The 13,428-nt window shown below is 53.3% G+C and overlaps 5 protein-coding genes across 5 annotated transcripts; 2 read left to right on the forward strand and 3 right to left on the reverse strand.

Annotated features, from left to right (window-relative positions):
* Nucleotides 1-508: 508 nt before the first annotated feature.
* J4E86_007081 (uncharacterized protein) lies at nucleotides 509-1,603 on the reverse strand (the record flags this gene model as incomplete). The annotated part of the gene is made up of 2 exons (XM_051447603.1): nucleotides 509-950; nucleotides 1,065-1,603. The coding sequence occupies 2 exons, from the start codon at nucleotides 1,601-1,603 to the stop codon at nucleotides 509-511; spliced, it is 981 nt and encodes a 326-aa protein (XP_051301201.1).
* Nucleotides 1,604-3,316: 1,713 nt separating this feature from the next.
* J4E86_007082 (uncharacterized protein) lies at nucleotides 3,317-6,216 on the forward strand (the record flags this gene model as incomplete). Its single annotated transcript, XM_051447604.1, has 5 exons — nucleotides 3,317-3,367; nucleotides 3,422-3,899; nucleotides 3,947-4,308; nucleotides 4,358-6,028; nucleotides 6,079-6,216. The coding sequence occupies 5 exons, from the start codon at nucleotides 3,317-3,319 to the stop codon at nucleotides 6,214-6,216; spliced, it is 2,700 nt and encodes an 899-aa protein (XP_051301202.1).
* A 569-nt stretch (nucleotides 6,217-6,785) lies between these two features.
* Nucleotides 6,786-8,932, reverse strand: J4E86_007083 (uncharacterized protein; the record flags this gene model as incomplete). Its single annotated transcript, XM_051447605.1, has 2 exons — nucleotides 6,786-8,089; nucleotides 8,140-8,932. The coding sequence occupies 2 exons, from the start codon at nucleotides 8,930-8,932 to the stop codon at nucleotides 6,786-6,788; spliced, it is 2,097 nt and encodes a 698-aa protein (XP_051301203.1).
* Nucleotides 8,933-9,688: 756 nt separating this feature from the next.
* J4E86_007084 (uncharacterized protein) lies at nucleotides 9,689-12,034 on the forward strand (the record flags this gene model as incomplete). Its single annotated transcript, XM_051447606.1, has 1 exon — nucleotides 9,689-12,034. One exon carries the CDS (start codon nucleotides 9,689-9,691, stop codon nucleotides 12,032-12,034), a length of 2,346 nt encoding a protein of 781 aa, XP_051301204.1.
* Nucleotides 12,035-12,389: 355 nt separating this feature from the next.
* Nucleotides 12,390-13,271, reverse strand: J4E86_007085 (uncharacterized protein; the record flags this gene model as incomplete). Its single annotated transcript, XM_051447607.1, has 1 exon — nucleotides 12,390-13,271. The coding sequence occupies one exon, from the start codon at nucleotides 13,269-13,271 to the stop codon at nucleotides 12,390-12,392; it is 882 nt and encodes a 293-aa protein (XP_051301205.1).
* Between the last annotated feature and the right edge of the window lie 157 nt (nucleotides 13,272-13,428).

The raw sequence follows: 13,428 nt of genomic DNA on the forward strand, positions 1-13,428 counted from the left end.
CAATTCAGCGAAGCAAGCAAGGTGATGAGATTAGCCAAGGAGGGAAAGGGAAAAGCACCTTACATCGTGACCTGCGTGGAGCCGTCCAATACTCAACGAAAGATACTCGAAAGCGTAGGTGGCCAGTTCTTGGTTCTGGGACTTTCTCCTGAAGACATTGCTGCATCCGGTTCGTCGTGGCATATCATCCTCGATGCTTTGGCGCACCGAGGTATAAAGAGTGTGATGATTGAAGGTGGCGGTTTTGTCATCAATGATATACTGGGACCTGGTCCCGCCTACTCGCTGGTCGACTCGGTAATCGTCACGATTGCTCCTACGTGGCTAGGAAGAGGCGGTGTACAGGTGTGTCCGGATGGCGGCTCAGAACGACTGCCCATCACAAGATTGAAAGACACGAGATGGATCCCGCTAGGTGAAGATGTCGTGCTCTGTGGGCGACCAAATACAACGCTTCGATAGGATAGGTAGGAGTTTAGATAGTAAGCAAGTCCTAGCAATTCTTGCTCTAGCTTATCCATGGCAGCTCGTCGGATACTGTGCCTTGAAACAACTCCTTGACACTATCTTCCAAGTCTTTGAAATGCTTGGCTGCCTTGCTGGCGTCCCATCCGCGTAACTGTCTCTTCCCACCTAGAAGATCTCCGGTACCCATGGGGTCATTCTCCCACGCCGCATATCCGTTCTCTTCTTCCCCACGAAGCGTGCTCTGTAATGCGTCGTTTGCCATCGGCGGATCTATACCCTGCACCAGGATGCGCTCTTTCGGCCATCGGATAGTCGGAGCATGTAGTTCGAGGAACCGCTTCGACTTGAAAGCATGCGTGATTACCCGAATCTGTTTCGGGTAGTTGCCAGTAGCCTTCCTGAACAGGAGGATGCTGAATAGCAGATTCTGGAATGAATCCGTCGCTTGTTCCTCTAGTAATATATATCCTTTGTTGTATAGTCTGCGTATTTGGTCAAAAAATGGTCTCGAAGTGAGCCTTGCTGTTTGCTTCTGGTTCATTCACTGTCCTCAGATGACGAGTTTTGGAATTACAACAAGTATACAGGGTGCTCACCTATGAGTTCGTCCCCCACCCCTGTGACCTTCTGCTAACTCTTCTGCGAGCGCTGCATGGTAGTATGAGCGTGCCTCGGTTTTCAGAGACTCCGCTCGTTTAGTAGCCCCGCCACTGAGGACAAGAATGCTTGAAGGTGGATGCTCTGCGTCCGTTCCGACGGTCAAAGCATCGATACCAGCTTTGATATGGGCCAAGAACGTCTCATGCTCGCCTGGCTTGCCTGTCGCTTCGTCTGATTTTTGGAAAGGCGCTAGCAACCAATGCGGCTCGTAGTGAGGACTACACAGTGGGAAGTTGGACTCATCGGCGTTCGGAGTGAAGATGGCGTGGCAGCAGACAATGATGAGGTTCTCCGCGCTGGGATAACTTGGTGACGGTATTGCGTGATCAGGATGAACAAAGTCCGGATTCTCAGGTGTTCGCCATTGAGTTGTATTGACGTGACCTTCGGCTATTGGAGATGTGGTCGCCGTTGACGGTGGTGAAGCACCAGACTTGGATTTGGGCAGATCCACTAATGGTGCGGCTGAGGCCATGGCGGCTCGTACCGCTTAGTGGATATGCGGGTCGAAGAGGAACTGTGTAGAGCTTCGTAGGTGATTCGCGAACAAGATGTTCAATTGTTGTAGTTACAACTATTGCGACTATTATTTCGATGCGGGGCAGTAGCAGCGGGTATGACGCCAGCCAAGCGGGTTAAGTAATAAGGTGTTGTTTTTCGAGCATGAGGAAGACTACACGAGTGGTGTGGATGCACATGGAGAATACAAGTTTTCGTTTTGTTGAGGCGCTGGTGACGGAAGGTGCGGCCTGCTCCTCCCCGCGCGATAAGATGCAAAGAGGCAGGAGCGTTCGCCATCTTCGCCGCGAAAGAAGCGATTTGAGGGGACGTTTCTATCGCTACCTGAGTTGGAAGGAACTTCGCAGCCCTGGTGGTATCATGGATGTAAGAAGTGGCTGTAGCACGTGATGCGATGACTGGGGGGAGCTGCGCAGACTGTTGCTCAGCATAGGCCAGCCTGTTGTTTGCATATTATCGTGCACATATGCAAGAAAGCCAATAACGCAGGACTGTATTCAACCAAGGATCGTGGTGGAAGATCTGACTTTCGACGTCGTCTCAGAACATATGTGGTACCGACGCCGATGCCAAGCTGTCAGCGAGATCGAGTATGTGGCGGTTGAGATGTGAGACCCAGCAGAGATGAAGGGTCCTGGGTCCAGGAACAACTTTCCAACGGCGGCCCACAGCGACGGATAGGAGACTCACCACAGGCCTGGACCCTGTCACCGCACCGCCATCACGCGAACCCGGCAGCCAAACGCAGCACTGCAATAACGCTGGCAAAACGGCAGGCAAAAACGACGTGGCAAGGTTTGTAGTGGTGGCATGGGAACGGCCCTATTTAGAAATCAATCGCTCCGACTACAGGTTCGTATACAGGTCGGTAGGCTGGGTCACAGTAGCAATGCATGCAACCCTTTGCAGAGAACTAGGAGATCTCTCTGAGTGGATCCGCCTGCGGAGCAACCTTGAAAGCTGGCTGACGTCGGCCGTGCGACCCCTAGCTTGAGACAGAGACGCGCAGCCGTGCAGAAGGGCATTTTGAGCATTTCAGCCACTCGACGGCAACGGGCGTTGTATGCACGTCGTAGGAGTAGTCTGCGCAGGGCGAGTCAGGCAGTCTACATGACAGTATCATAGTATGCCGGCGATAGCGATGTTGGTAGACTTTGGTGAGGCTGAGCAAGCAAGCGTCCAGGGCCTGTCTAATTTTAGCAGGTCGTGGCCGGCTAGCGCCACACTGACAGACGACGGAGACTTCATGTGCTTCGGTCGTGTGCTTCACCGCCAGCAGGTTTTGCGGTTGCCGTCGAATTCAAGTAGAAGCGATCGCCCGTTCTTGAAGCGTCTCCACGAATGCATTCTTGTTAAAGGAGTGCCCAGCTGCATCCGAAACGCGCAGCTTACACGGCGACGACGAATAGAAGCTGGCTAAGCCGTGTTTCAGAGACGGCGGTTTTCCTAGCGCACCTTCCCCCATCCCACCACAAGGGGTATAGCGCGCGTCCCTTCAGCTTTCTCAGCCCTGAAGCGCCCCAGACATTCCATCCACCTTTATCAAGCGACACCCCGAGTTGTGCGCTGCCGCCTTTCTGACATCTCAACCGTTTATACCCCTACCGCCTATTCCTTTTTCCCTTCAACACCGCCATCTGCAGCGCCGGCCCGTGGACTGCAGCACGTCATGGCGTACAACAATAACCAAGGTTATAACCTTGGAGACCCGAACACTGGCGTAGGCGCCCCTGATGATATGGCGGAAGGCACGACATACTGACAGCGTCCGCAGTACGACCGCACCCACGATGAGGAGGAAGTAGGCCGCTCGCTGCTGCACGAGAACCCTACCGGCGCCCACCCGGACCCTTTCTACGGCAACCCTGAGGTCCGCCCGCACTCCACCTACAGCTTGACCGAGTCCTACGCGACCGACAAGCCAACACAATACCCCGGCGAGGCCCACGCGGGCACTTCCTACTCGGCGTCCGGTGGCTACGACGCGCAGGGCGACTTTGGTGCTCCCCAGCGGGCCCCATCACCATACCAGAGGAGCGAGACCAGCTCGACCGAAGCATGGAGGCAGCGACAGCAGCCCGGCGGAGGTGCCGCCGGTGGCCTTAAGCGTGGTATGACCCGTAAGGTCAAGCTCGTCCAGGGTTCCGTTCTGAGTGCCGACTACCCCGTCCCCTCTGCCATCCAGAACGCCATTCAGGCCAAGTACCGCAATGACCTCGAGAGCGGTAGCGAGGAGTTTACCCACATGCGCTGTAAGTCCCACGTTCTGTATTTCCCCTTCAGGTCTGACAGCCGCTAGACACTGCTGCGACATGCGACCCCAACGACTTCACCCTCAAGAACGGTTACAATCTGCGTCCGGCCATGTACAACCGCCACACCGAGCTGCTCATTGCCATCACCTACTACAACGAAGACAAGGTTCTCACTGCCCGTACTCTGCACGGTGTCATGCAGAACATCCGCGACATTGTCAACCTCAAGAAGTCCGAGTTCTGGAACAAGGGCGGTCCGGCCTGGCAGAAGATTGTCGTGTGCTTGGTTTTCGACGGTATCGACCCCTGCGACAAGGGTACTCTCGATCTGCTCGCCACCGTCGGTATTTACCAGGACGGTGTCATGAAGAAGGACATTGACGGAAACGAGACTGTTGCTCACATCGTAAGTATTGATCAAATTCTAGTCTATAAGTAATTTACTAACCAGTCAGTTCGAATACACCACGCAACTTTCCGTTACGCCCAACCAGCAGCTCATTCGCCCCCACGATGACAGCGCCAGCACACTTCCCCCCGTTCAGATGATGTTCTGCTTGAAGCAGAAGAACAGCAAGAAGATCAACTCCCACAGGTGGCTCTTCACTGCTATCGGTCGCATCCTGAACCCCGAAGTCTGCATTCTGCTCGATGCTGGTACAAAGCCCGGTCCCAAGTCCCTTCTTGCCCTCTGGGAAGGTTTCTACAACGACAAGGATCTCGGTGGTGCTTGCGGTGAGATTCACGCTATGTTAGGAAAGGGCTGGAAGAACCTCCTCAACCCCCTTGTAGCCGCCCAAAACTTCGAGTATAAGATCAGTAACATTCTCGACAAGCCGCTGGAATCCTCCTTCGGATACGTCTCTGTGTTGCCTGGTGCTTTCTCGGCCTACCGATACCGTGCTATCATGGGCCGACCGCTCGAGCAGTACTTCCACGGTGACCACACACTCGCCAAGATCCTCGGAAAGAAGGGTATTGAGGGCATGAATATTTTCAAGAAGAACATGTTCTTGGCCGAAGATCGTATTCTGTGTTTCGAGCTTGTCGCCAAGGCTGGATCCAAGTGGCATCTCACCTACATCAAGGCCTCCAAGGGTGAAACCGATGTGCCTGAGGGTGCTGCCGAGTTCATCGGTCAGCGTCGTCGTTGGTTGAACGGTTCCTTCGCTGCCGGTATCTACTCCCTGCTCCACTTCGGCCGCATGTACAAGAGTGGCCACAACCTCGTCCGCATGTTCTTCCTGCACATTCAAATGTTGTACAACGTCTTCCAGACTATCATGGCCTGGTTCTCCCTGGCTTCCTTCTGGCTTACCACCGTCGTTATCATGAGTCTTGTCGGCACCAAAACCGATAACCGAGACGCCTGGCCCTTCGGAAACACTGTCACGCCCATCTTCAACGTCATCGTCACCTATCTCTACCTCGCATTCCTGGTCCTACAGTTCATTTTGGCCTTTGGTAATCGTCCAAAGGGTTCCAAGTGGTCTTACCTGGTCTCCTTCTGCGTCTTCGGTCTCATCCAGTTCTACATTGTTATCCTGTCCATCTACCTCGTTGTTCAGGCTTTCACGAACCCGTCCTCGCAGAAACTCGATACTTCATCACCGGAAGCATTCGCCTCGTCCTTCTTCTCGTCGAGCGGTGTCGGTATTATCATTATCGCTCTTGCGGCTACCTTCGGTCTTTACTACGTCGCCTCATTCCTCTACATGGACCCATGGCACATGTTCACCTCGTTCCCGCAGTATCTGCTTATCATGTCCTCCTATGTCAACATCCTCAACGTCTACGCCTTCTCCAACTGGCACGATGTTTCTTGGGGTACCAAGGGTTCCGACAAGGCAGATGCACTTCCCTCGGCGAAGACGGAGAAGGGAGCCGACGGCAAGCACAACGTTATCGAGGAGCCGGATCTGCCACAAGCCGATATTGACAGTCAGTTCGAAGCTACCGTCAAGCGCGCTCTCGCTCCTTACGTACCACCTGTCGAGAGCGACGAGAAGACTCTGGAGGACTCTTACAAGTCTTTCCGTACCCATTTGTGCACAGCCTGGATTGGTTCAAACGCCACACTTGCGGTTGTCATTACCCAGGACAACTTCGACCGCTTCGGTTTCTCTGTAAGTTACTTGAAGTTCTTATTTCGATCATTTTACTAACTCAATTACAGTCAAGCGCCTCCGGCAGAACCGCGCATTTCTTCCAGGCCCTTCTTTGGGCTACCGCTGCGCTCGCCATTGTCCGTTTCGCCGGATGCTTGTGGTTCCTTGGTCGCACTGGTCTCTTCTTCTGCGTGAGGAAGAGGTAGAAACACCAAACCCAACCAACAAACTCATCCTTCGCGGCACAGCAGCCACCTTTTGCTAATCAATCATGTTGGCGTTACCCGGTGTCTTGGACCTCAGCGCAAGCTAAGGAGGCTATACGTGGTCTTTCTATGACTCTTTGTCATGTACAAAAAAATCACCTCTGCACATCTATGATGCGGATTGGCAAGATCATGACCTGCTTGTACTATCTGTGTGTTCTCTAGCTATAACGGACAATATTTGAAATGTCTGGGCGCCTATCTGAATCGGATTGGGGAATGGAGGAAGATATACCGATTATCACATTTGCACGATTAGCTTGGCTTGCGGGTCTTTTTTTGCTAGATTGAATACTAGATTATGTTTCAAAAATCATTTGCGTGTGGCTCATGCTTATGTGCTGCTCAGACCTACGCCCCTACCTTTAGCTTTTGACACTCCGATTACTCATACTTTGTCGGCCAAGGCTGTGACTAGGGTTTGTATGGTAAGTCACATAACGTCTCTATATCCTGCCCAGCTAACTGATCTAGACGGAATCATATGCATTTGCTAGCCTGTCGCATATCTACTCAAGCTTAATATACCACTCCCCATCCTTCTGCTGCCCTCTCCCAGCATCCAGTACAGGTACATCACCCCACAATTCACTATAACTCAACCCCGTGTACCGCTCCTCTCTATCACTCGTCCTAGCCAGAGCGAAGACTGCGTTGCCAAACTCAGAAGCTGGTTGTCCACTCGTATTCGGCGCGATGCTCAACTCGTTCCGGATGGTAGGTATAAGTGTGCGCTGCCACATCAAATTCGTATTCGCATCCGGTTTCAGGACTTCCGCATACATTTTTGTCGTTGGAGAATCGGTGCTGTTTGAATCGAGGGCAGCGATGCCGCTGGCGCCGGCGTTGGAGCAGATGAGTGTTGAGTGCTGTGTTGTTACCGTTCCTTGCGGGAAAGCTGCATTGTTTCGGCTTGCTTCGCGAGGGAAGTCGGAGGTGTGTGCGTGTGTTGGTAAGACTTCACCGTACTTATCGCCGCGGCCTTGAATAGCAAAGCCACCTTGGACGGCTTGGATATTAACTGTACCAGACCCCGTATTAGTGAAGCGGTGCCAGCGGATGTACCAATCTGGCCAGCGCGAGCAAGGAGCTACGATGTGTGTTTGCACCGTTACATCGGCGTCGGCCCAGGGCTTCCATGTGCTCGTTAAACACGGTATGTCTTCTATAAATTCGTCATTGCGCATCAGTTGTGCAGTAGCAAAGCAATGATTCGTGACCTTCCATGGCACCCGCCATGTCTCGCCCCCGTCTTTACTCACTGCGAGCGTACTGTCTGGTGCGATTTGCTGTATCAGCGTACCAGTAGGCACACTGAAACCAAAGTGCGATGAATAAGCGTATTTTCCATATTTTGCTTCCGTTGCTTTGAGGGGCCAAGGACAGAATTGGCCCATGGAGAGGAGGAAATGGTGATTTGGCTGGTTGCAGATGATATGCATAGCCGGTTTAACTGGCATTACTGCCACTTCCCCGCTGGGTAAAGGCTTCTCCTCCGCAGTCCAGAACGGGTGGTCTTCCCGCAATCCTAGCGCTAGAAAAGATTTCATGGCCCAGTAAGGAGATTGCGGGCTGTTGTAGTCTTCGCTCATGTATATGTTGGGGTAGGTAAAGCCGATTGTCAAAGTGCCGTCGATGTTGAACATGTCATGTTTACTACTCCACCAGCGGAAGTGCCGGAGCAAAAGGCCTTTGATCACGCCCCAGTCGTGGAGTGGTTCGGGAAGTTCGACATCTGCGAAAGCGACGACGGACCAGAATCCAGCGAATGCGAAGCGGTATGTTAGACTGCGGCCGAAGGGTATAGCGGCACCTAGGGTGCTTTAGTTAGTGTTGCGTGCTCGCGATGGGTGTTCAACATACCATTGGTGTCGAAGTACCGCCAGAACGACACTGCAAATTCCTTCGCTCTACCCCGAAACCTCTCACACCGCTCTGGATCCAGATCCTGTGCCATTTTCGCATAGATAAGCTGCGAGAATTGGATTGCAAAGCTGCCGGAATAGTAATCTGCCTGTCGTCCCTCGTCGCTCCAGATACCATCTGCTGCCCAGCCGTCCCCTCGGTAGAACTGCTCCATGAGATCCAAATCCGCTTTCATCGCATCGAGTACATGCTCTTTCGGTACGCCGCAGACTTTGATCAATGCTAAATTTGTCATGACGCGGAACCACAGCCAATTTGTCGTGGGGAAGTCTTTGCCATTGATAGTCCCCAGCCACATCGTGATATTCCTCTTCGCTTCTTCCGACTGCGAATGGAACATGGTCTCTGGAGCTGATAGTAGCGCGAACGAGATGATCTCCATTTCCACCATTCGTTGGTCACGTAGCACGACTGGACCCCAGTACTCTTCGTGGTGTGGGTTGGTACCATTGGCCAGGCCTATGGCGTATGGTCCGATAAGCTCTTCGTACTCGTCTTTAGACACGATGTTCGAGTGCATCAGCGCGCCGACTGCCCATAGCGGCCGGGCGTATCCTTCAAGCTGGGCGGCGACATCGTCGAAATGGGTGCCGGTTGACAATGGGAGTTTGATTCGGGCGCCATGGGGTGATTGATATGGCTTCAGTGCGCGAAGGAGTGCTATTGATGCGGTTTTGAAGTCGGCGTGGGTCTTGAACGGGTTGTTTGAGAAGCCGTCTAGCGGAGGCATAGTGTCCTGAGCGTCATCAAGAGCTTAGACTGTGTGAAGATGCAGAGCCTGAGAGTTCTTTCAGACTGAGGCTGTGCGTTTGTGCCTCTACATGTTCCGTAGTCTCCTGTGTCCAGTGCTATGGCGTGACCCCCTGTGGGCGGTACCTTCCAGTGGGTGCAAAAGACAGTTCGTGCCTCTTTACATCCAAGCTTCAATAGGTAGCGCATCCGAAAGCTATGTCGGTACCGCGTATCGCCATAGGTTCCCGTCCCGTATTGATGGAATCGGGTGGCTTCCGGGGTGGAGTGATGGTGATCAGCCGAAAGGAGGGTTAGACCGCGCGGGGCCCGCGTGTGGAGTAATTATCGATTTATCCCGATGCCCGCCGCTCGCTGCATCCTCCACATTTGCTTCTTCTTGATCAGCGTTCTTGCGATGTCGTGCTGATGTCGGCTGGGTGGACCAATTACTCGGTTGGCAATGGTAGCCAGGCAGGCGAGGACGACGGTCCCGTCTCGGTGGGCGGTGACACGCCCGCGTGCGTTAGCTGCAAGCAACGCAAGCTGCGATGCTCGCGCGAGACACCCTCGTGCTCGCATTGCTTGAGGCTGTGTGAGTGTTTCTGTCGATTGGCGCTATTTCGCGTCGCTATCTTGCGTCGCTAATGTGCCATAGCCTCTGAATGTGTTTATCAGCCAAAGAACAAACCTGGGCTTAAGCCCGGAGCTGTTGAGGCGTTGACCCGCCGCGTCGGTATGTGGTCCTCCTTCTACAATGGACTCAATCTTACGCTCCGTAGCCTTTCTGGAGAGGATACTGCTAGATGATGCGGGAAACATCCGGCCATGGTATAGAGACGATGATACCACGGCGAATGGCCATGGCGTCGCGCATGAAAGCCCGAGTGCTGTAGAAGAACGCGCACCTCGTGTTGAGGAACACGCGCCGTATGTCGCGCCTACTCCCGATTATAGCCACAACCACCAACCCGCAGAGGATGGCTCCAGAGCTTCCGAAGAAGAGAACGGCGCGTCCAATCCTCTCAAACGAAGATTCGAAATGCCAATTGCTGAGAGTTGGCTTTTCCCCTTTGAAGATGTTGATATCGCGCAGCATTTGCCATCTCAACCACTGCTCGAGAAGGTCGCAGACTTTTTCTGCGTCTCGTTCCATCATTGGATCCCATATATTCATAAGGCGAGACTCCAAACGCGAGTGCGCCAAGGTTGCCAGGATCCAGGACATGTGTTGGTCCTTCATGCTCTGGTCGCCGTTGCTTTGCGACACATGGAGCCCGACGTACTATACCTGGATAATGATCAGATCATTCAGCAGACGAGGGTCTCCCGGATGATTGTGGAAACGCATGCGATGCGCAATGTCACCATCGAAAGCTTGCAGGCCCTCATCTTTCTAGTCTTCGATCTTCTCAATGACGGACAAACACAAAGAGCGTGGCCGCTGATCGGATCGCTCACGAGGACTATAGACTACCTCCAGCTTACTACTGAGCCATCAACGTCGCAGTCGGGATCACTCATGACGCCTGTGCGGTTGGTGAAGCCCTCAAACGACTGGACGGAGTTGGAAGAGCGACGAAGATTGTTCTGGATCATATTTCTGCTCGATCGATATTGTTCGGTGTCTACAGGATGGAACACTAGTCTCACAGCAGATGACGTGCACCGTCGGTTACCGGCAGACGGCGGTTTCTTCACCAGAGAAGAGCCGGTAACCACACCCTACTTCGGCATCTGGAACAAGGCCGCCGCCCGCATTGGGCGCTCACTGGCAAATGTGCCCGCACAATATAACGAAGAGGACCCAGGAGTCGACCACTTGCCGCCAGGAGCCAGCCCCAATTCCGCCAACGGCTACATCGATGCTTCCAAGCTAGGCGCATTCGCATACTGTGTCGAAGCAACCGAGAGTTTGAGTCAAGTGACGACATTCTTCCTTCAACAAAGGATCAACTGGCAAGACAAGGAGCATGCAGTCAGTTGGCTGACACGCTTCAAGGAGCTAGACTTGAGGCTTGTGCAGTGGAAGATCTTCTTGCCACCTAGGTGGAAGGACTCCAATATCTCGTCAGACAGGACTGTGGTTGACATGGATCCCAATCTGACACTAGCACACATTACGCATAATACCTCGATGATATTGTTGCACCACCCAATCGGATACCCACCCCGCGGATGGAACGACTTCGTCGCACTACCGAAAGAATGCAGTGCCCAGACGTGCGAGCTCGCCGCCGTAGAAACTTCAAACATCGTCGACAAATTTCTTACCCACACTCCCATACCCTTTGTTAACGTCCAATTCTCATTCTGTGCCTTCATCGCCGCCAAAGCACTACTCTTCGAACACCAAGCCACCCGCAAACCTCTACGATCAGAATTCCACCGCCTAATCCACAATCTCGAGGAAATGGCCGCAAGATGGAAAGGGAAAAACACTGACGACGCGAAACCAAACAACCAAGCAGCTATATACGCAAACCACCTCAAACGACTCCTCGAAGCCTGTCAAAACGACGCAAATTTCCGCTTCGACTTTTACGACCACAACGGCCTGACCCTCGACCCACAAAACTACGCCAGTCCGACTTACGCCGCAACACCACAAGCGCGTTCCAGAAGCCTTGCGCATGAACGTTCTTTAATGAGGAACCACGGACGCACCAACAGCTTCACTAGTTCACACTCGACCCTCAGCCCACGCCGCATCCCGCCTCCAGACATAACCCGGAATACAACCATGCCCTCACCCAGCAGCTATGAGCAACACCATCCGCACCTTCCATCCGCACACGCGATATCACCATCCGGACAGCCGCCACCTCCGATATACGCGTCGCCGCAAGTACCAGCTAGTTACCCGAGTCATACCCCATTACAGCAGTATCAACAGCCCGGAAACGGAGTCCCGGTATCTGGTCCATCGCTCGCCCCGTACGGCAATGCTAGCGCAACGGGGAATCAGCATAGCACTCAAGACCAATCTCTGCTTAATCTGTCGGATGCATTTATGGATAGCCATTTTCTCGATATGGATCGCGTCATTACGTTTGAGGATGCGAATTTCTTTATTCCGGGGGATGCGTTTCGGTGGCAGTGAGTCAGGATAGACAGGGTTGGGACGGTGATTGTGGGAGATGTGGTGCAGTCTGATAGGTACATCTTTCTCTACCAACGTACGTATCCGGCTATGACCAGCTGCTGGATCGTTGGATACCACGATGTTTCAAGCTATCCCAGCTGGTCATAGCCGGATAGGTATGTTGGTAGAGGTAGACGTGCAAAGTCAGGGGATGAGTATAATAGATGCTGAGCTTGTGATGGTTGAAGCAAGTGCTACTTCGACATGATTTTTCATGGATGACTATAAGATACGCACTCAGGAAGAATGAATACATCATCTTTTCCGGCCTATCGAAACCTTCCTTTACACTCGTTATTCCAGCGACGCCACTCTAGGCTCGCACTGAAGCACCTGTATGAGCGCACCCAACACAAACTGCGCCTCCAGATCCAGGTCCTTCCGGGGGTCCACCGCCCCCTTCATCCTCATCACCGCTATCCTCATCTTCATCCTCGTCTTCGCTCAGAACAGACCCTGACTCCGAGTGGTACCCTTCGCTTTCATCCAAGGACTCTAGCTCGGGAATTAAATCAAACTCATCATCCGACTCGGTCTCAGAGGACAACTCAGACTCATCCTCAGCGTCATCCTGGTCCGCCAATTCCACATCCGGACTCGCCTGCTGCAGAGCCTCAAGCGTACGCAGGTCCCTTCTACGTAGGACTGTAATGCCACTTGCCGCAGCCTCCATGCTCTCTGTGTATCGAGCCACCATGCTCTCTGTGTATCGAACATGCGCCGCCTGCATGCCCTCTGTGTATCGAGCTCTCGCTGCCTCCAACCCCGCATCGGTTCGAGCTTCTGCTCTCTCAATGAGTCGAGCAAACCATTCGAATGTCATTCCGGTTGGTACAGTGTGCGATGGGAAAAACTCGGCGCGGCAGAATGGACAGCTGTTTCCCCTGGTGAGCCAGCTCTCTAGACAGTTGCGGCCGAAGATGTTGTTGCAGCAGGTGACCTTGACGGGGGAGTGATCTTCGTTCGGTTCAGCGGGTGCGCTGTTGACGGCGGTGGTGCCATGGTCATGGGCGGAACCGTTCGTAATGGGGTTACCGTTCTGTGCGACTTCACTTGAAGGGCTCGCGGATAAGGCTTCTGACTCCTGAGGCTGGAGATCCTCGCGACAGATAGGACAGGAGGGGTCGGAGGGCGGCATGGGACATGTCTTCATGTCCGAAGCGACGAAAGCTGCTTTGGAAGCGTAGAGAGGCATTGTTGATCGCGGTGCCGATCTGGTTGAATGCGAGTGGCGGTAGAGTTAAGCAGTGTAGTAGTTCTTGTCGTGAACAGTGGAGGTGCTTCGTACATATACAATCAGAGAGGAGATTGTATAATCCCAGAGGACCCACTAGTCGGTGAAAGACTGCTGC

This window comes from Alternaria arbusti (genome assembly GCF_024043155.1).
Source record: "Alternaria arbusti strain BMP 1465 chromosome Unknown scaffold_9, whole genome shotgun sequence".
Taxonomy (NCBI): domain Eukaryota; kingdom Fungi; phylum Ascomycota; class Dothideomycetes; order Pleosporales; family Pleosporaceae; genus Alternaria; species Alternaria arbusti.